This window comes from Periplaneta americana, chromosome 16 (genome assembly GCF_040183065.1).
Source record: "Periplaneta americana isolate PAMFEO1 chromosome 16, P.americana_PAMFEO1_priV1, whole genome shotgun sequence".
NCBI lineage: Eukaryota > Metazoa > Arthropoda > Insecta > Blattodea > Blattidae > Periplaneta > Periplaneta americana.
Genome location: NC_091132.1, coordinates 180,561,382 through 180,583,664, shown reverse-complemented (window position 1 = coordinate 180,583,664; position 22,283 = coordinate 180,561,382). Strand labels below are relative to the sequence as shown.

General features: G+C 34.4%; 1 protein-coding gene across 4 annotated transcripts in view; it reads right to left on the bottom strand.

The window, feature by feature from the left end:
• Positions 1-18,942, bottom strand: part of LOC138692150 (zinc finger protein 665-like) — a 65,581-nt gene extending 46,639 nt beyond the window's left edge. For 3 of the 4 annotated variants that reach the window (XM_069815170.1, XM_069815175.1, XM_069815172.1), the window contains exons 1-2: positions 18,805-18,942; positions 13,006-13,103 (exon numbers count right to left, since the gene is read on the bottom strand). In XM_069815170.1, coding sequence (XP_069671271.1) covers positions 13,006-13,098 — 93 coding nt within the window. In that variant the 5' untranslated portion in view covers positions 13,099-13,103; positions 18,805-18,942. Of the gene's footprint in view, positions 1-13,005; positions 13,104-18,796 lie in introns of all 4 variants that reach the window. The other variant, XM_069815171.1, reaches the window with a different exon arrangement.
• Positions 18,943-22,283: the final 3,341 nt, after the last annotated feature.

Genomic DNA, 22,283 nt, shown 5'->3' with positions numbered 1-22,283 from the left:
AGAAGAAATTAAGTAAAATTTGCTTTGCCTTGCGATTACTAATAAGAGCATCATCTATTGAATCTGCTCGCACATTGTACTTTGCATAATTTAACTCTATCCTAACGTATGGTATAATATTTTGGAGTAATTCACCCAATGCAATCCAAATATTTGAACTACAAAAGAGAGCTATTAGAGCCATAGTTCAAGTGTCTCAAACTACCAGCTGCAGACCATTCTTCAAAAAACTACATATCTTCCCATTACCCTGTATTTATATTTATGAAACCTTACATTTTATCAAATATAATTTCCATAGCTTTCCTACAAATTCAGACACACACCAGCACAATACAAGAAATAAAGATAATATTTTTATTGAAAGTTTTAACACAACTCTATATAAAAACAGTTTCATTCATGCTGGTCTTCTTATGTACAATAGCCTACCAAATTATCTCAAAGAAATATCTGCACATCAGAAATTTAAGAAAGCTCTTTATAAAATTTTAATCAAAAACTGCTTTTACAGTATGAACGAATTTATTGAAAATTCGTCATAACTGAATAGAAAAAGAAAGCCTTACTTCAAAAAAATTTATTTCTTCTTTCCAGATCCTGACTTCGAGAAGGATGTCTTCTCATGAAAGACACGATGGTTGAAACTGAGTCCTAACTTCAAGACATACTGCAAACGAGACTTATAGACGAAATCGACCGACCTGTAGTTTTCTTCAATCAAGTTCCAAGTTTTGTATATTTGAATTTGTGTTACATTTAATTATAGTTATTACTTTTATGTATATTATGTAATTAATTATTAGTATGTAAATATGACATGTCCCATATCATGTATAAGATCAGTGATGTAATAAATGATTATGATTATGATTATTATTGGACACTGCAGATCATTCCACCATCGAATAAATATACCAAGCATTTAATTATATTTTTATTTATTTATTCATTATAAATAGTTTTGCATATTTTCTGGCATCCACGGTCGTTTACAGGTGTATGTGCAATTGGGTTGAAAAAGATTGCCCTGACTCCTGGTAGTTTAAATGTGAAGTTTTTAACTCAGCTTCACACGAGTAAACTTATTGTGTTCGAAGGGCAATGCTGTGGTGTTTGTTGTGGTAGATTCTTTGATAGGGATCTATCTACAATGCAGCGAGTGGTATGAAGTGATACAGCTTAGGTGTAAGCTTTCTGATATCGAAACCAAAGGTTGTAAGTTCGCTTCCCGGCAGGGTTGATTTTTTTTATTATATTATTTTATATTTTTAATTACAAGCGTTAATGGAATTTGTTAATATACTTGGTTATGCGAGACTTGCGAACATCATGGGCTATTATTAGGTATGGCCTGGCCTATATACTATACAAAATTAATAGTTTATTTGCTTCCTCAAAAATAAGAAGCACATCAAATATAACTAAAAAAATTATGCAAAACACAGGTATAAATAAAAAAAAAAAGGCCTGTGGTGGGAACTAGTATTTCGTCCACAAACCACCCAATCGGCCACGCTTCTCTACAAAGTAAGAGGACGCCATCCTAAACAGAAAGTTCAAAACCACCCTTAATACGTGCTTTTGAATTGAAGATGGCGTCAAACTTTCTCGGCTCACAACTAACCATGAGGAGACATTTTAGAGAGTGTGGCATAAGGACTCGACGAATTGCGACGAAAGAACATTTGAAAATGGATCATGTCATGAATCATCTAGCTTATGCTACTATCCAGCAGGACTTCGACTGCAGAAATGTCAATGCCCCCTATGAAGAATATTGATAAACAAAAGATAGAGAAAGCTAAACTTCGATATGAACTGAAGAATGGTAAACAGTATCACTTTAGTATTGCCTTTATTCAAAACAAACGGAACTAAATTCGATGTTTGCAATGGTAACATGTTTAATGTTGTAGTTAAACATATTTTTAAAATTGGTTTGTGTCATCTTGTGAGCTGGAGCTTCAAGGGGACGGAAACTTAGACTTTTGTCACCAGCCCATTATATTTGAACCTTGTGCAATGTGTCAAACGAATAGGAGTGGTAATGTAGACGTGTGTGGTGTCAGCGAAAGAAATGAAGGCAACGTGAGACAACAGCTGGGAAAGGTTAATGTGCAAAAGAAAGTCGATATGGATAAGGCGGAGAGCAGCAAGGATAAACCAGCATACAATCTAAGGAAATGGTGTGTCAGCGGAATGAAGGATTAATTAAGGGTGCAGTGAATATGGGTGAATAGTGTTTTAGTATGAGAAGGGTCATGATGAGTTATTTAATTAGTAGGAATGAGTAGGACGTATTGTAAATATAGGAAGAGTAGAGGAGCTAAAAGTAGGACTAGACTAGATAGGTATCAGTAGGACAAAAAAGTAATATAGATAGATGTAAAGCAAATAATAGAGGGTAGGCTTAGTTAAGACTATAGTACAGTAAATGATTGTAGCGATATGTTAATTAATTAATTCATTCATTCATTTTATTCCATAGATCTTACATGAGCAATGAAGCTTTAAGATGTGGAACATGTCAACATTTTACAATATTACAATTACAATTTTTACAAATTTTTATAGTTTTACAATTTAGTAATTTTCTACAATTTTTACAATGTTGTACAATTTTTTTACATTTTGGCGAGATGTAGTGAGATCAAATGAGGTCCGAGGATTCGCCAAAATATTACCCGGCATTTGCCTTTTCGGTGGGGGAAACCTCGGAAAAACCCAACCAGGTAATCAAATCAAAGGGGGTAATCAAATCAAAGGGGTTGATGCCAAGGACTCGCCATAGACCATCCGGCTTCAGTTGGTCTGTGAAAATGATGAATAGAAAAAGGAATTGTTACGTTGTTATTAGGAATAGGAAATAGTAGAAGGTAGGAGTAGAGGGAAAGAAGGAATATTTAATAAACGCAGAAATATAGGAAGTGTGGTGAACGAACATGAAAGACTTAGTGGGTGAACATTAAATGACGAAGAGATATCGGTCATTAACATCGAGTATTGTGCAAGTTGTAAATAGTATATGGAAGGGACTGCTGGCCCGAATACTATATAATGTGAAGGGCCAGCAGGACCAAAGGTTTGAGTGAGAATAAACCATACCATACCACTCCATATTTGAACCTTATTGCACCTCTTTACTTAGCATGATATGCGAATAGCTTCAGGAAAAAAAAAAATCACGGAGAAACTATCGCACAAGTACTTTCGGTGATTTTGGAATTGAAAATCGTTTAATTTGTAAGGTAGTTTTAGTGAAGCTGGAGTTGAAAAACGTAAGATTTTATACCTATATATTTTAGGGGGAGAAAATTGTTGCAAAATGTAGTAAATTACGTTTTCGACAAGAGTTGCGTCGTAATGGAGGTGAATATGTTGCGCTTTCTAGTCAGAAAAGCAAACCAAGGAATATGAAAGACACCATGTGCTGTAATGTGAAGAATGCTTCACTTGTGTTAATGGAATACAGAATCAAAAAAAGTAAAAAAGAACAAATAGGCCTAATTACAAAAAAAAAATCCATAATTTTCGCAATGTAACTTAGTTTATACTTCCTTGATTCTCAGTCACCAGTACTTACAACGTCACTAACAAAAAAATACCTTCGCTGTCATAAAAATCTTCACGTGCCCGCCAGGATAAAGGCCCTTGATGGCTTTTGATCTAAGTTAATCTAAGCTAACTTAATAATAATAATAATAATGATGGTCATAACTTGAAGACTTTGATTAGTCTACTGACTTTTGATAAATCTTCACATTAGCGTAACCAAAGGAAGGTCATCACAGCAAAGACAGGGCGCAGTAATAAACAATTTTAAGTACACACAAGAATACAAAAGCCTAAACTAACCTATTATTGTGATGTACCGAAGTACATATGATATTTCCGTGCTGGAATTCTGCGTTATCATATGATGAAGGATTGGTGGACCAGAGAAAAATTCTCTCCGGCATCGGTATTCGCACCCGGGTTTTCAGCTCTACGTCTTCACGCTCTATGCACTATGCCACACCAGTACATTGCAACAATAAGATATGCGTATATAATTACTTAGCGATTTAAGACTGCGCTCATTTCGTCGGATCCCAGTCACTTAGTCACTCGTAATGAGTGCACCTCTGCACAGAGTCACATTGGACATTGTGCCACTGTCACAATCTGTGATACAGTGCATGAGGGTTGGCCACTAAAGGGAAACTAAGAGGTGGAACTTAAACTGAAAGGATTCAATCCGGCATCGGAATTGGAATTTGGTGTGGCTTAGTGAATAGAGCGTCAGCACACAGAGCTGAAAACACGGGTTTTGATCCCGGTGCTGGAGGCTTTCTAAGAAAAGGTATTCATGTTTGTGGTAGTAGTGCAAAGAACATCAGCACGTACAGCTGAATACCTGGATTCGAATCCCGATGCCGATGAGAATTTTTCTCTGTTCAAGCGATCTTTCACTAAACTAACATAACGTAACCGGAACCTAATTCGTATACGCAAGGCAAATCAAAAGCCTAAACTAATCCGATGTGTCACAGATTCGTATATGCAAGGCATTCCAAGAGACTAAACTAACGTAACGCAACCTGAAACAGATTCGTAACAGAAATACGAAAGAAGCGTAGTATCGTGATCACATTACATATAATATAAAAACCGTAATCACTGCAAGTAGTGCTAATGGTTTTTTTTAATGAAAGTAACATTTTAAAAGCTCCTGATTATTATTCTTAATGTGGAAACACTTAGGAAAAGTGAGTGGAAAACAATTATAGTTTATATACGGAAACGACTGTTTGGAAGTGCTGCTCTGCAATATTGTTCTGTTTCATGTGTATAACACAGATAGGAGTTAGGAAGAAACAATATATATATATATATATATATATATATATATATATGCTGACTTCATTGCCTGACATTGCAAATGTAAGCGAGGGGAACAAAAAGCATGGGAATGCCAACAATGGGAACACTGTGTAATTACCGTTGGAGTGAAAATTGTGATTTTCAACTTTTTCTCTTAAACGAAAACAAAGTCTTACAAACTCTAAATTATCGTCAGCAGTGAAAGGAGACAGGAAGTATACGTAAGTACTTTTCGTTGAGATTGTATCCTGAAATAATGGTTTTGCAGTTCGTAAATGTTAGTCTTGAAACTTATTATTTTAAGAAAACTTGCACCTTTGTAGGGTTAAGTCGATCATGAAATCGACCTACTGGAAGCAGATAGGACCAGCAGGAAGAATAAATTGTTCACCGAAATACCTCCAACTAACATTTATAAACAGAAAAGTGTCACAGTTTAGCTTATATTGATGGGGAAAGTGGGGAAAGAGGAAGACGAAATTATGGTGAATTTCTTGCGTAAGAGAAGCACTGCCAAAGGAACATATTTTGTACACCCCTCTGTACCTGACGATGGGAACAATGTAGTTTCTAAAATGACAGGAAGGAAAGATTTAAAATAACATCTGATATAAGCCTAAGCAATGTAGAATTGCATTTTAGATTATAACTGAAGTGTGGTATTTCAATATAAATTTTGAATTCTTAAATCTTTGTTTGTTGGTATGTGAAGTATTAAAATATGTTTTTATGTTTTATAAGTTGGCAATCATAGTCACGTTTGTACAGTGGAGACTTATAGGCCTAATTGTATCGATTATTATGATCACAGTAACAAAAGATACACTATATAATGCTATAGGTATTTATTGGAGATTATTGTTTTTTACACCCCTTATAAAAAATAAAATATATGTAATACACTTAATTTGTTTTTAAAAACATAAACAGTGATCGACTTTACTCTGCAATATTTTAAAATCGATCTTAAACTAAAATTTCAATGGTGATCGACTTTACCCTATTTAAGCAGGCAACTTCGATCACAAGTCAAATAAAAAAAATCAGTTTTTGATAGAGTTTAATTCAATTCTTGTAACGTGCCTTCATAAGTGAAGGATATGACAATAAAATGCTATTTTCTGAGGAACTTCACTCCATTGCATAACCTCAATATCATAAAAAAATTGCAAAATTTTGATCGACTTTACCCTCTTCTATGGTGTATATATATATGTATATGCTTTAAATTGAATAGTAATCTTTATATATTATATATACACATACCTTGCATATAACTGCAATAGCATAAGAAAACATATAAAAATGATATATCATATTTCAAGTAAATTTTATGAAGTTAAGTCAATAATTTTGTTAATTAGCAGCATGTTTTCATTCGTAAATGTGTAACAAAGACCAGTAAACCATACCCAGTGTAGGCTACAGTCTTATTTTTATTTTATTGCACTTTCCCTTAAATAAATATGAAACAAGACAAATGGTGTCCATCCAAGCATAGCTTTTTGTGTTCACAACACTTCGAGGATAAATATAAAGTGAACAACTCCATGAAGACGATGAGCTGTAGCTTACGAAAAGTAGGCCTATTTCGAAGACAAACAATAAACCAAATAAATTGTTCATTAGTAATCAAGTTAAACTAAATACGGATAAAACCACTACAATTCCCTTTCATAGCCAGCTAAAACCCGGTAGCAATAAAATATTAAAATTTTATTTCGACACTGCAATACTTTACTTGTGCTCCTTGTGTCCTTACTGCTTATAGAAGAAGACGATAAGCTGTAGTTTATAAAAAGTTGGAATATTTCAAACACAAACGATAAACGAAAAAAATGGTTCATTAATAATAAACTTAAAATAATTACAGATAAGACCACTACAATTCCGTTTCAAACCCAGTTGAAACCGAATAGCAATAAAATATTCAAATTTTATTCTGACACTGGCATCAAAAATTCTGCAAATTCCTTGGGTAGGCCATATTGTTGTTATTATTTTGACTGGAGGGACATGAAACAACATAATTATACAATAACAATAATAATATTAATAATAATAATAATAATAAACTGTGACGCCACAGCCCTTGAAAGGAGAAACAGACCAGCCGGCTGTTGACCTCACCTTCACATTCCGAAAATTATACACTACTGTAAAAAAATAAAAACTAAAAGCGTGTTGGGTCATGCTTTACTCAAGTTACAAGCTTAGAGGTAAGAATTCTTTACTACAGTTAGGGCCTACTATCATTCTGTAATATGTTATGGTATAATAAATAGTTTTGCAACGTGTAGAGACTGGGAAAACAATTTAATAAAATTATCCGAATCATACTCGTTCATATTAGAGGCAGTCTAGCAGATCACATTAAAAGAACTTAAGAATATTAACATTTCCTTCAGTATATTTGCTGAAGTCTTGTCATACGTAAATGACAATTTTCCTCTGCTAGGTTATTCTTTTAAGCTTTCCTTCTAGGAATAGATCAGGTGTTTTAAATTTAGCGTCAGATAAGTTCTTTATTTTAGATTAAGTACGTTAAATTTGTGACAAAACACTAGGTTTTTTCACTTCTGTTTAACTGATTAATGTGAACGAAATTTTGACAGCTTAATGAAAGTATGCTACTTTGTATTGTATATATTTGTATAGTTTTTGGCCGATGAATTGTATATGCTTTAAATTGAATAGTAATCTTTATAGCTCTATTGATAAATTGTTTCTGTTTGTAATTTGAAGTAGATAATACATATCATCAATTTCTGTATATCACAACTGGTTGAATTATTTATGCCTTAAATTTAATTAACTTACTTGGTGTGTATCATAAATATAGCTCAACCGATGAATGATCATTTGCGTTTGTAAATTTAATAATCTGATTGGCTATGTATTGTATACTTTTAGTAGAGCCATCGATGTAGTTCAGTCTGCAGACTCGCTGGGCTGCTGATCCGGAGCTGCATTCGGGCTTGGGTTGGATCCCCCTTTAGTCTTTGGTTTCTTCCGAGGTTTCCCACAGCTGTGGGACTGAAGCCGGATGGTCTATAGCAAGTCCTCGGCATCAACCCCTTTGATTTGATTACCCCCCTTGATTTGTTTACCTGGTTGGGTTTTTCCGAGGTTTTTCCCAACCAAAAGGCAAATGCCAGGTAATATTTTGGCGAATCCTCGGATCTCACCTCATCTCACTACATCTCGCCAAAATATTGTAAAAAATTGCAGAAAATTGTAAAATTTGTAGAAATTTACTAAATTGTAAAACTATAAAAATTTGTAAAATCTGTAATTGTAATATTGTAAAATATTTGACTTGTTCCACATGTTAAAGCTTCATTGCTCATGTAAGATCTATGGAATAAAATAAATGAATGAATGAATGAATGAATGAATGAATGAATGAATGAATGAACTCCAACCTTACTTGTCGTCGCGCCCACTTTGTTTTGCGTGCTTATTGAATGGCAGACGCTCTTTCAATTTGCTTCAAACATGGCGGTTCAATGGCCATTCGATAATCCCTCTTCTAACTCGTTGGAATAATAGGACAGAAACAGTTTGACTGTATTCAGTGATCTTTACCTGAATTTATTTTCGCGTGAACATTGCAGATCAAATCAAGAAGTTTCCTTCGCAATCTGATTACACACCTTATATATACGAAGGTTAGGTTTGGTTAGTTTAGGTTTTTATTAAACAAGTGCACGCAAGCAAGATAATCGTGTCGCGAGACATGTGTATAAGTCGATGTTTGCAGATGTGATATTAACTCGATATTCGATTGTTTACTTTTTTTATTTGTTCCACCACGGTTCTGAATCGATTCTGAACTGCCTGCTCATGTGCAGTAGCTCGTTATATGTTCCAACGACTAGAACTGATTCGGAACCGATACAGAACTCCCACTCCTGTTCCAACATGCTTTAGAACTCGTTCGGAATGGGTGAAATTGGTTCTCGATTAAGAGCGGAAAATGGAAATTATGAAAAGTTGACCCATGCGCATATCGTTGCATTTAAAGTAATGGTTAAAATCCTTCGACATTAGGCAGGTTAAAATAAAAAATTAGTCCATCACAAGTGATTTGGAAGGTGATGACGATGTATTTTACGAAGAATTAAGTTCGGAAGATGAATATAATTTTAATATAAGAAGAAACTTCGAAAGTAGTGAAAGAACCGTTCAAGAAACGAACCAAAAACGAAAAATCCCGAACTAGTTCTCAGACTGAACACAATTCGCGCATTCGTCGAAAGGAGTTCGGAACGCCTTCCCAATTGCTTGATGAAATAAACTTTTTGTCTCTGTCACTTTCATATTAGTCCTGGTAATGGAAGAATCATGTAGTTTTCAGTAATCGGTGTGTCTCCGTTAAGTGCAGGCATATTCATTGTCATCTTTTATCATCCATTATTCATTTACGTTTTTTTAAACTAGTTAGTAACCTGTGGGTGCGATACTTTAGTACTCCTTATTCAGTATACTATATAATATACCATTAAGTACGAGAAAAATTCGTACCGGCACCGGGAATCGAACCCAGGACCTCTCAGCTGTGCGCGCTGAGTGCTCTCTAACCAACTGAGCTATGCCGGGACCCGATTCACGGGAGCCGGCCGAACTCCTCTCGTAGTATCGTGCCGGTACGAATTTTTCTCGTACTTAATGGTATAAAAACAAAGTGACTAGTCATACTAGTCGAGCAAAAATATAATGAGGTGGGCGAGACCTCATTCATATTTGATACCTATATAATATAGTTTTATATTAGAGAATTTAGCTGGTTACATGGGATCATTAAATTGAACCCGAGGCCAAAAATGACGACGAAGAAGAATAAGATGTGTGTGTAGTTCTACGTCTCGTGATGAAGGTTTGTGTGGAGGTTTAATTTACGGATATCAGATATTTAGCAGAATTCATGTTTAACAGGATATATCCAAATTTAAGAGGCATGATGGGGCCGATAAGCTAATTACTATAAATGACAATTAAAATTTATTACATGTGCCGTCTATGCTTATCGTTATTTAATAAATATATTGGTTATACAATATTTTGTTACATAATATATCTATTTAAACGTTTTCGGCTCTATGGAGCCATCATCAGAAACAAGTAAGCCCATATGTATGGTGTGAGTACATTATATGTTGCCGTACAAGTAAACTCAATTAATATTAAAATTTAAAATTACATGTTTCTATGTAAAATCAATAATTGTATGGCAGAAATTACAATGTAAATACAAAGCGGCTCTATGGGCTGTAATAAAGTGTTACAATTGCTAATGATAAAATTAACTAAAATACTTTAAAATTGTTAAGATCAGAATTAATAGTCGTCCAGTTTGATGGTTATGTAGCTTTCCATATTTGATAGGAGCCGGGGCAACAGCGTTACCTAAAACTCATAAAGCAGAGCTATCTATGAGACCAATTGTAAACAATCAAAATGCACCTAATAGAAAAATCAACAAATTTTTACATAGCTTTTGAAACGTAATTTGATTTTAGATAACAAATATAATATTACAAACACAAAATACCTCATCAAAAAACTTGTTTAAATTCAAACCAACAAACAAAACTAAATTACTCTCTTTAGACGTTTCTAACCTGTATACAAACATCCCCATTGACGAGATCCTAGATATTATTAAATCCAAACTTGCCGAAGTTCAATTGGAATCAGTTATAATAGACCAAGTAATACATCTTCTCAAGACTTCGTTGAAACAAAATTATTTTAAGTTTAACAATGCCATAAATACACAGAACAAAGGCCTAGCGATGGGCGACCCACTTTCTGGCTTATTAGCTGAAATTTTTTTACAAAATTTGGAGAACAATAATGTCCCTGCCCTTTCAAGTAAGTTTAATATTATGTTAGATATGTAGACGATACATTACTCGTATACGAGAACGATACAAATATTAGCGACAGCATTACCAACGCTTTCAATCACCTACACTCAAACATAAGCTTCACTTCCGAACAAGCCATAAATCGATCTATAAACTGTTTAGATTTGCACGTATTTGTAATGAATTCCAAGATAAATTTTGACATTTTTAGAAAACCTACCTCCACAAATCATACAATAAATAAGGAATCTAATCACCCCGAGACACACAAACTCAGCAAATTCAGATACCTCATTGATAGACTATTAATGGTGCCTTTAAGTAAAAAACGATTCGACAAAGAGCTCACTTATATTACAGAATTAGCAAGATCCAACGGCTTTAATAAACAAGAAATAAATAAGCTGTTTCAAAAACGGAAAAACAAGTTGAAACCAACCAACACACTACACTTTCAGCCAGAACCCACTACACCTAAAAAACGAGTCCCTATGACATACTTTGGTAAAGTTTCCAATCAACTTAATAACCTTTTTAAAAAACGTGGCATTGAACTAGCGTTCCGAACAAGTAATAAACTCAATAATATTTTACCCAATAAAATTAATGTAATCGACAAGCATCAGAACAGGAGGATATACATGCTACAGTGCAAAAATTGCCCTCACAAATACTAAGGACAAACTCGTAGGAATTTTAAAACCAGATTCAATGAACATGTCGCAGATTTCAAATACAACAGGAGAAAATCTAAATTCGCGACCCACCTTATTGAGAATGGCCACGAATTAACCAATATCAATGAAACATTACGTGTAATTCTCCCTTTAAATAATTGCGCGCATATCACTGCAGCAGAAGATTTTCATATAGCCCGGGCATTAAAATTAGGTATTCCTCTCTTAAATGAGCACATTCCAAATTTATATAATCCGTTATTCAATCTGAACGCACACAGTACACGTGATGGGTTTTCAACCTACCACTATTCTCCCCCCTTTCCTCCATCAGCTGTGACATAGTTTACGTAATTTTTGTACACGGAGCGCACCGACCAGTTGCTTTCTACCTCCAGTGAACTCAAGAACACATCCTCATTCATCATAGTAAGTTACAGTCCATACAGTTTAATCTAAGACACAGTCATTTACGTTTTATCTTATTAATTTTGTATAAATTTGCCCTCTTAATAATTAATAGTTCAAACTTTTAACTAATAAACAACTGTTCCGTGCGCTTACGTACATATAAAATCTCTACACGAGATGTTCTGTAATAGATTCATTTGAATTATTAAGATCTTGGCATTAATAGCATTTGAGATATGTATATACTTTGTTCTGGTAACGAGCATCATTGAAATTTTTTAATATAGACATTACATTTGATACTTTCTTCCCCACAGCTGTTGCCCCGGCTCCTATCTAACATGGAAAGCTACATAACCATCAAGCTGGACGACTATTAATTCTGATCTTAACAATTTTAAAGTATTTTAGTTAATTTTATCATTAGCAATTGTAACACTTTATTACGGCCCATAGAGCCGCTTTGTATTTACATTGTAATTTCTGCCATACAATTATTGATTTTAAATAGAAACATGTACTTTTAAATTTTCATATTAATTGAGTTTAGTTGTACGGCAACATATAATGTACTCACACCATACATATGAGCTTACTTGTTTCTGATGATGGCTCCATAGAGCCGAAAACGTTTAAATAGATATATTATGTAACAAAATATTGTATAACCAATATATTTGTTAAATAAGGATATGCATAGACGGCACATGTAATAAATTTTAATTGTCATTTACAGGATATATCCACATCATGAACACATGCGTTATATTTTCATGGAAGTGGGAGAACTGTAGCCAACTCTTCATTAATGTGAGGTTAAGTGTTTGTAGTTTTCTATTTACTGAACTGTTGAGTCCTTCACATAGGTTAGGTTAAGTCAGATTACATTAGCTTGGGAAAGTTCAGTTGATCGTTATTAGTTTCACCTTGAAGTGTAACTCTGAAGTTACCCATATTTAAAGTTTTTCTCTTTTTTGTTTTGAATTTACTAGCGACACTTTAGATTTATTTTAACTTAATCCAAATTTTAACGTTTTCCGCTACTTTCTCTTAGTACTTTGATTTTTGAGGCAAACATAGGAGGTTTTGGGAATGTATTTTTCTCGAAATGACAGGAGCCCTTGTATTGGATATTTATCAATAAATTGTAATCAGTAATTACTTTCAATATAGGATACCTGAAACAAAGAATTCTCCTCTTCTATATCAGTTGTATTACTCCTGCCTATTGCCAGAGGGTAGATCTCACGTTCCATCTTGATAACGTTCATCACGACTGAAAAAGAAAATAATAATAATAATAATAATAATAATAATAATAATAATAATAATAATAATAATGGCTTTATTTAACCTGGCACTCAACCAGGATTAAAACTTGCTTACATAGTTGAACTTAAAACTGGATCGGAATTAAGTAATTACATACTGATACAATTTAGGTACATAATGAGATCAAAAGAGGTAGTTACATAAAATTTACCTCATAAAATAAAAATAAACATAGTGGGATACATATTAATGTTGTTAGAATCAAATACGAATCACATAAAACAGAAGCTGATAATTCAATAAAAAAATGTACACAGTAAAAATAAAAATAAACACATTAGTATATATATATATATATATACTAATGTGTTTATATATATATATATATATATATATATATACTAATGTGTTTATTTTATTTATATATATATATATATATATTAGTATTAGATTACAATTAAGTAGGATTTACATAATTAAAACAGAAACCGATAATTGAATATAATGTACAAAAAAAATAGATTAATAATAAAGAAACAACAAAAAATAAAAATAAAAATAAATGCAGTGGAACACATTCCATTAAATATTTTCAACGCATTAGGTCTGGCAACTCATCATAAGATATTTTTCTAATTTACATTGAAAGGAAATTAAAGTTCGGCAGCCCTTGACTTCAGGCGGCAGAGAATTCCAGTGACGAGAAGTAGCAACAGTGAAAGATGAAGAATAAAGAGATGATATGTGGAGTGGTATTTCTAGCGTGTTATATTGTGATCGAGTATTTAAGTTATGATACCGAGAAAGACTGTAGAATCGGACAGATAAGTAAGAGGGAGTAGAGGTGTGCAAAATTCGGTATAAGAGAGAAAGGGAATGTAACTTTCTCCTCACATTTAACCTGAGCCACAATAATTTATCGAAAGGCGAAATGTGATCGTAGTAGCGGACATTACAAATGAAACGAACACACGCATTATGAACACGTTGCACTTTCTGGGTTAAATCCACCCTGAGATCACTTAATAAAGCGTCACAATGATCGAAATGGGGCATAATAAGAGTCTGTACAAGCGTCTGCTTTAATTTAGCCGGATAGTGGTAATAAAAAACTTAAAGTGACTTGCAGTTTGTCAGCTATTTGGATATTCTTACTAGCATGTTTAATAATAATTCCACATCTCCGCAGTATAAACTAGTGTCGTGCTCTGTTCGAACATGAGAGGGTATATCAAGATACCACGAACTTCGCCCTACTCTATAGGCAAACCAACAGTACGTCGAAATGAAGCATGTAAACTGAAACACCCAAGTCTCTTGGAAACCGGTCAGAGGCCTATGTTCGGCTCAAGTTTGCTGAGTCTCTGTAGAATCGAAGCTCCCATCGCGTTTGTTCAGTCTTTCCCCTTCCTTACAACAATATGTTCGATGCCTTTCTCTTTAGTTCCTCCACTCTTTGAGATTTTATGGTTTAGCTGCGCCAGATACATATGTTGCAAAGTTACGCACAGTAAGGAGTAAGGTAATTTTCCTTGTTATTAATATTATTAAACTTTCACAAATATATATGTATAAATAAATAAACAACAATATTAAAAAACTGTAACCTAAATTTTTATAGTAATTTTCCCTTTTACAAAAATAATTGGTATTAAGATGTATATTGAACGGTCATCAGACCGAAAATAGCATTTCCGACATTTTTGTTTGTATGTCCGTATGTTTGTTACATTATGACGCGATAATAGCCGAAGCGATTTCTACAAAAATTGGTATGCAAAATAAGTTAGGTCCCACTTAGATTTTAGGCCATATGACATTAAAAATACTGTCTTTAAAAGGGGGGTTAGAAAGGGGACTGAAGTAAATAAATCGAAATATTTTGCTTATTATTGATTTTTTAGGATATTACATAACAAACGTTGCTTTAAAAAGTCTTATTCTCAACAAAATTTGTGTAGGGTCCATATTTAACGAAATATGAGTTTTAAAATAACCAGGGGCGTACATGTATGGCGGTTACCGGATTTGAACCACAACACCCAACTTAAAAAAAATACATTTCGATTTGAATATTTTTTATCCTTAAACGTTGTTCGTTCTCTTATTTTTAACTCTTCCAGTAAACAATTTCTACATCGACATAAAGCATAGTCCTGCTACCTCTGTTTCAATATATTCTTCATACCAGCGTCATTTTTCATCCTTGATGAGTTTCATATTCCATTATCATTTTTTATTAAATTTATTTCAATGTATTGTGGCAGCAGGCCGCGTCGGAGAGTTCGCGCGCATCTGGGGAGAAAGGAGGCGCGCAGGGAGAGGAGCGCAAGCTTCGGCGGCGGGGCCTTGGCGCAGAGAGAGGGGGAAGGAAACCGACTGCGGCAGAGGTAAAGAAACGTCTGGAGACCGATTGTTGTAAAAAACTTCTGGACGCAGTATATTCGAGAACGTGTGATTTAATAATTGAAAAGCGGCGAGAGAGCCGGGAGTCAGTCAGTCAGCGAGCAAGAAAGCCAGCCTTCGATACAGGGGTTCGACGTGCACTGAACTTGAGGAACTGTGGCAGCGTCCAGGCGGAAGCAACGCATCCGGAAGTCTTGGGTTCGAAGTGCAGTGAACTTCAGTAACTGCGGCAGCGTCCAGGCGAAGGCAACGCATCCGGAAGTCTTGAGTTCGAAGTGCAGTGAACTGTATTATAAAGTCTTCGGTTCGAAGTGCAGTAAACTGTATATGGAAAGCTTGAGGTTCGATGTACCGTAACCTCGAGTGAGTGAGCTAGAATAACTAGCCAAGGCGAACGAACTGTGAACTGAGAACTGACAGTTTTGTCTTGTACATAGTGTTGTGAACATTAGTTGGAATTAGGAGTACACTGTTGTTCTTCCAAATAATACACGTGAACTGTCATTGTCTTTCGGTGGAGTGCATTAACGACTACTGTATTGCTGTGTTGAGTGGAATACCCATTGTTGACGGGTGTGTGATTCAAGTTAGACATAAAAGTCACATTATTGTTAAATAAAAGTTACAATATTTTATTGTCTCCATGGACTTTCCTGTTATATAAAATAAAGTCTCTTACCTACCATGTACAGATAAATGTCGACAAAAATATATACGTCTAAATGATAATTATCTAAGTGTAATAATCACACATGAATTTTAATTATTCAAAATTAAACAGACATTAAAATTTGTTCAAAATTGGATGGCTCTGAAAAATTTACGTTTCAAAGAATTTATAAGCACATTCAAGAATATGTTCTACTATAACATAGTATAATTTATTAATAAATATACGTTAAATAATAATTAAAAATTTAAATTGTGGTTTGTTTAACGATGCTCACAACTGCAGAGGTTATATCAGCGTTGCCAGTGTGCCGGAATTTTGTTCCGCAGTTCTTTTATATGCCAGTAAATATACTGACATCCTGGCCCGGAATCGAACCCGCAACCTCGATCACAGAAGGCTAGCGCTAGACCGACTACGCTACCGAGGCCGACAATAATAATAATAATAATAATAATAATAATAATAATAATACACAAAATTTAAATACCCATAATGTGAATTGTAAACAATTTTAATAATAATGATAATAATAACACCTTGACAAAATTGTGAGTTCGACACTCGAAGTAACATTGCGTTTTATATCCGACATAATACTTTCTTTAATCTTGGGTTATTTTACGACGCTGTATCAACATTTAGGTTATTTAGCGTTTGAATGAAATGAAGGTGATAATGCCGGTGAAATGAGTCTGGGATCCAGCACCAAAAGTTACCCAGCATTTGTTCGTATTGAGTTTAGGGAAAACTCCAGAAAAACCACAACCAGGTAACTTGCCCCGACCGGGATCCGAACCCGGGCCACTTGTTTTCGCGGCCAGACGTGCTGACCGTTACTCCACAGGTATGAACCCTTTCTTTCATCATCCGTATAGTCACACATGTATTGTTAGCGAGCATCTGTGATTTATTTGAATATTATGCGAAGAATGTAATTATAGCTACTTTCTGTCGGTAACTGGTAGGCCTATAGTAAAAAGAGTTACATATGTTTAAAACGAAATGAGATTTACCCATATGCACCTGTATTTGTGTGAATGTTTAAAGATAGTTTTGTAATAGAAATTATCTATACTTAAATTTAAATAAATTTTCACAAGATTTGTTCCTTACGCAGCTAAAAGGGGCACACCGATTCTTGTCACGCTCGACAAACTTGAACTGAACATAGAGCTTGGAAAAATAAAAGAAAAGCGCGCGCGCACACACACACGCACGCGCACACACACACACACACACACAACCCCCCCCCCCACACCAAAAAATGGGCATAGATGATCATGTCGATTCTAGGATTGTTACAGTATATACCTTACGAAAAAAAAATCCGGAGAAATGAAGACTCAAGTTATCAGAAAGATATTTTACCACCGACATATGTAGCTAGTCAGCGGTGTATGTAATGGAGGGGAAAATTAACAGGCCATCCTACTCCACTATCTCCAAAAAACAGTAAGTAGAATCATTTATTTGATTAATAAGCTTAAATTACTCCAGGTTTAGTGTAAGAGTGGTCTATATCTAACGATGTCTCCCAGCAAATTACTTAATTCATAAAAACAAACAAAAAAAAAAACAAAAAACAAAAATGGTGTTATAAGACTGAATTTGTGTATTTTCTCTGAAACTATCCAAATATCTTTCGGCAGTCTTCTACATTAGATTGCCGAAAATTGGTTTATAGCGCAACATTAGCAGTGATAAAAGTGTGAAATATCCGTTCAGTGGGCAGTGGATACTCTACATTGACTCTGTTTTTTATATGCTCACCTGTATGTAATTTCTATTTTATACATATTTCATTGTTATTTTCCATCCAAAGATCATTAAAAGCGATGAATATTACTTAATATTTCCTATCTTTCTTCAAACAGTGTTTATATGCCATGTTAATTTTCATTTGTTTTCATATGTTAACAATGATTCACATTGGGAGCAACATATAAGAAATTATTTTCCTACACAATCCACACTATATTGACGTTGTTTTGAAATGATTAATCGAAGATGGTTTGCTTATTGTTTATTACACGCACATTGATTGTATGTAATTTCTATTCCATACGTTTTTTTTTCTCTGCCAAGATCATTAAGAATGGTGAATATTATTCATACTTGTTTCCTGTATATCTTAAAATAATGTTATGTGACATGTTAGTTTTCATTTGTCGTTATTTACGTAAAAATGATACGCCAAAAAAACAATAATAATTTCGTACTCACTGCACATCTCTACATTCACAAATGTTTTTCAGCGATTTATTAAAGAATGTACCGGTATTTAAAAGACTAATTTAGAAACATGTTACATAAATCATCCTTATGCCAAAAGAGAATGCTCCCTGGACCAAATTATATTAAATGTACCGGTATTTAAAAGACTAATTTAGAAACATGTTACATAAATCATCCTTGTGCCAAAAGAGAATGCTCCCTGGACCAACCTAAATGAGTCTTCCTGTTGTCCAATTTTGATAAACGAGTCAAAGAATGAAATACATAGATCCATTTCTCCACTATGAGCGGACGTATACCACAAAGGAGAGATTGGTTCAAGTCCGTTTGTGAAGAATAAATCATGCAACTTATGGTTATATAATGTAGCAGTATATACTTACGCACTGACCTTTGTGGAGGAATATAATGCACTGCTGATAGTTTGTAGCATTAGCCGCGTTCAATATTAATATATTATATTAATAAGGATATAATTGAAACTTTATTCAACAGCAACTTTCAGAATTATAAGATCAAGGAAGCCATGATAGTAAATTGTGTAAAATCAATGGCTCCAACACCCAGTGACAATGAGGAAAAAGTGTCTAAAACTATTAAAGTGGCCAGAAAATGCTAAAGGGAACCAGCAAGTACCGATCACGCAGAAAGTAAAATTTGATATGATACGATTTAACATACACTCGCGTAACAGAAATAGGACATAATACGCCATCCTCCTTGTCGTGGATTCCTCCCTTCTGATGTCAATTCCCGTCTTTTTTTTTTAATTCTTTATTTACTTTTTTTATTGGGTTATTTTACAACGCTGTATCAACATCTAGGTTATTTAGCGTCTGAATGATATGAAGGTGATAATGCCGGTGAAATGAGTCCGGGGTCCAGCACCGAAATTTACCTAGCATTTGCTCGTATTGGGGTTGAGGGAAAACTCCGGAAAAAACCTCAACCAGGTAACTTGCCCCGACCGGGATTCGAACCCGGGCCACCTGGTTTCGCAGCCAGACGCGTTGACCGAAATCCCCTCTTAGCACCTTAAGGTCTCTCTGATGTTTTCGCTTGTGTGTATGCTGCTTTTGTTCAAACATGCTGTAAAACACTTAATGGGATTTCATAGAAAAACCATTTCCCCACGTTGCAAAATCCAGATCTATTTCTTAGATTCGCTGAGAGGATATTCATTTTCATCGTGTTTTTGTGTGTGCGTTTTTTTTTTTTTTTTTTTTTTTTTTTTCAGAATATTAACCTGGCTAAAAACTTGATCCAGTTCCGCATTTGAATGTGGCAACCTTAGAAGTGAAGTCAATTAGCCAATGAAACTAACTCGGAAAAAGGATTTCCACCAGCAGCATCTTTATATTAACATATTTCTAAAATTCTACAATGGTAGATTCATTGACCCATTCGTTAAGTGTATGTTTCTCCACTGCTTTTCAATTTTATTAGTCTCATCTTCATACTCTAAACTTATAGCGAAATCAGTAAGAGGTGGATTAATTGATTTTAGAACTTCACTGGCACTAAACAGTGACATTTTCTCGAGCATTTTTACATTTTCTGGAAGCGTATTCCTGATATGTTAGGCTCTCTCTTTCGCAAATTACATATCACACCTTTCGCGGACGTTATTCTGGATGTCGCCTGAGAAGTTGCAACTTTTCAAGTCATTTTGAACCGAAAACTTTAGATATCGGAATTTACCAATTCGGTCATCAATTCTACGCTCTAAAGATCAATATTCTACCCAACGGATTTAAAATTCTGTCACTTACTAAACGTACCTATCATATTTGTTAGTGAATCCAATAATTTTCTGACTCAAATAGTTTACCAAGTGGGGGAGGAGGGAATTCGCATTCCTTAATCGGATCTCCTCCTGAAATGAGAACAAAGGAAGTGACGCGGGCAGCACCACACTAGACCTATAGTCCCGTCACTCTAATTTCCGGCAGCCAATCGCATTGCAGGTCGCTACATTTAAACGTGTGCGTCTTGTGATTCGCTGATGAAGACGTTATTCATTTCTTAAGGCTCGATAAATACTTAATATAATCGCCCGCCATTTTGGCTCTTTCGTTGGGATTCGCAGAAAGCACACGAAGACGTTATTTGCCGCTAAATTATTTGCTGAATTACAGTGCGTTTGATTTATTATCATAGGAGCTACGACATGCTAATGTTTAACGGTGTGGCAAATAGATTCCTCGTATGGTAGCTCGGCAACGAAAGAACAAAAATGGCGAACGATAGACCTAGACTTTATAGAGCCTTCACTTCCTCATTCGAAATTATTTCTATGTAGTTCAGATAGATCTTGTCAACAGGATTATTGTAGATGTTGTGCAACTGCCGAAATGGCAGTATAGCAATGATCCTTCAACCGCGCGAAATTAAAATGTAAAATCAATTCATGATATTGTTCCAAATTCGATTCACGGTTGGTTCAATGGACACCCAACAAGTATTGCACATTTCATGAATTTGTAAGGGGTCACTTCCACAATTTACAGTGTTGTATACATCTTTAACAGACGTAGGAAAACTAGAATATAACATCATTGTATAGGGCACATCTAGCTCAGAAAGCATGGGTAGACCTAACGGCTCGGTTAGAAAAGCCAACATACTATGGTAGGAACGATCATGATTTTTAAATCAAATGTAGGAAACAGAAAATGGATGTAGGTAAATTCTCATTTTTAAGTAGAACTATAAATGATTGGGCTGACCTACCTGCAGCGGTCTTTGAGGGCTGTCCTTCCTTAAGGAGATTGAAGAATAACTTAAAAAGTTGTGCATAAAGTGTAAATTAAAATTAAGTTGACATTTGACATTTAAATTTCTTAAGGTGACATGTATTTATTTAGCCTGACGAGTTACTCCCTTGGTTTGAATTGTAAATTATTTTAAAATGGCGTATAAGAGGGTCTTAGACTAAAAATGTTTAGCTTAAATGTAGTTCTGTTTATAAGTATACATAAGGGTGTAATTATTTGTCTTATTTGAACTGTTGTATCAATGAAGCGAGGTGAGTAAGTGAAGTTATGGATTTACAGTGCAGTGAATAGTTCCAACCAGTGATCATTTATAGTGTCAATGAAATGTGTTATAAAGTGTCAGTGAAATGCGTCATAGTGCCACTACAGTGACTGAGATGAGAGTAAAGTGAAAGATTATTATCAGTACCAATGGGAAACTTATGTAGGGCCTATACATATGTAGGTTGTATTGTAAAATTAGGTTCACTTATTAATTAGGTTGTTTTATGTATTATTATTATTAATTGTAATTATTTTGTTAAATTGTATTGTGTATTCTTATTGTATTCTGTATATAATTGTATTGTGTATTGTAATTATTGTGTATTGTTTATCATTTTATTGTGTATTGTTTATATTGTGTATAACACTGCCACCGGGTGCTTGCCCACTTGCAGTGTAAATAAATACATACATAAGCCAGGCATTACAATGTAGCACACGAAAACCACTTATACATTTCACGAATAAGGAATGTAATGTTTCTTGGCAAGACTGAAAATTAACACAGTACAAAATTTCAAATAATAAAGATCCGCAGGCCAATAAAGATAGAAGCACACAAGTGCCTGAAAATATACATAACAAAATTTGTTTTTATTACTGAAAATCATATCAAATTGAAATATATTATATAAATTATATATTTTTTTAGTTTAAGGAATGTCTGAAAATTCCGAGGCGCAGCGAGAAATCCATGGTTCCTGACAGAAATTTCAAACAGTGCAATTGCCTGAATGTATATTACGCTTAAATGAAATAGAATGTAACAATACGTCGTAAAGACGTTGCCCATCATGATTGCCTTATTTAAATAATTGATTAAATGGCG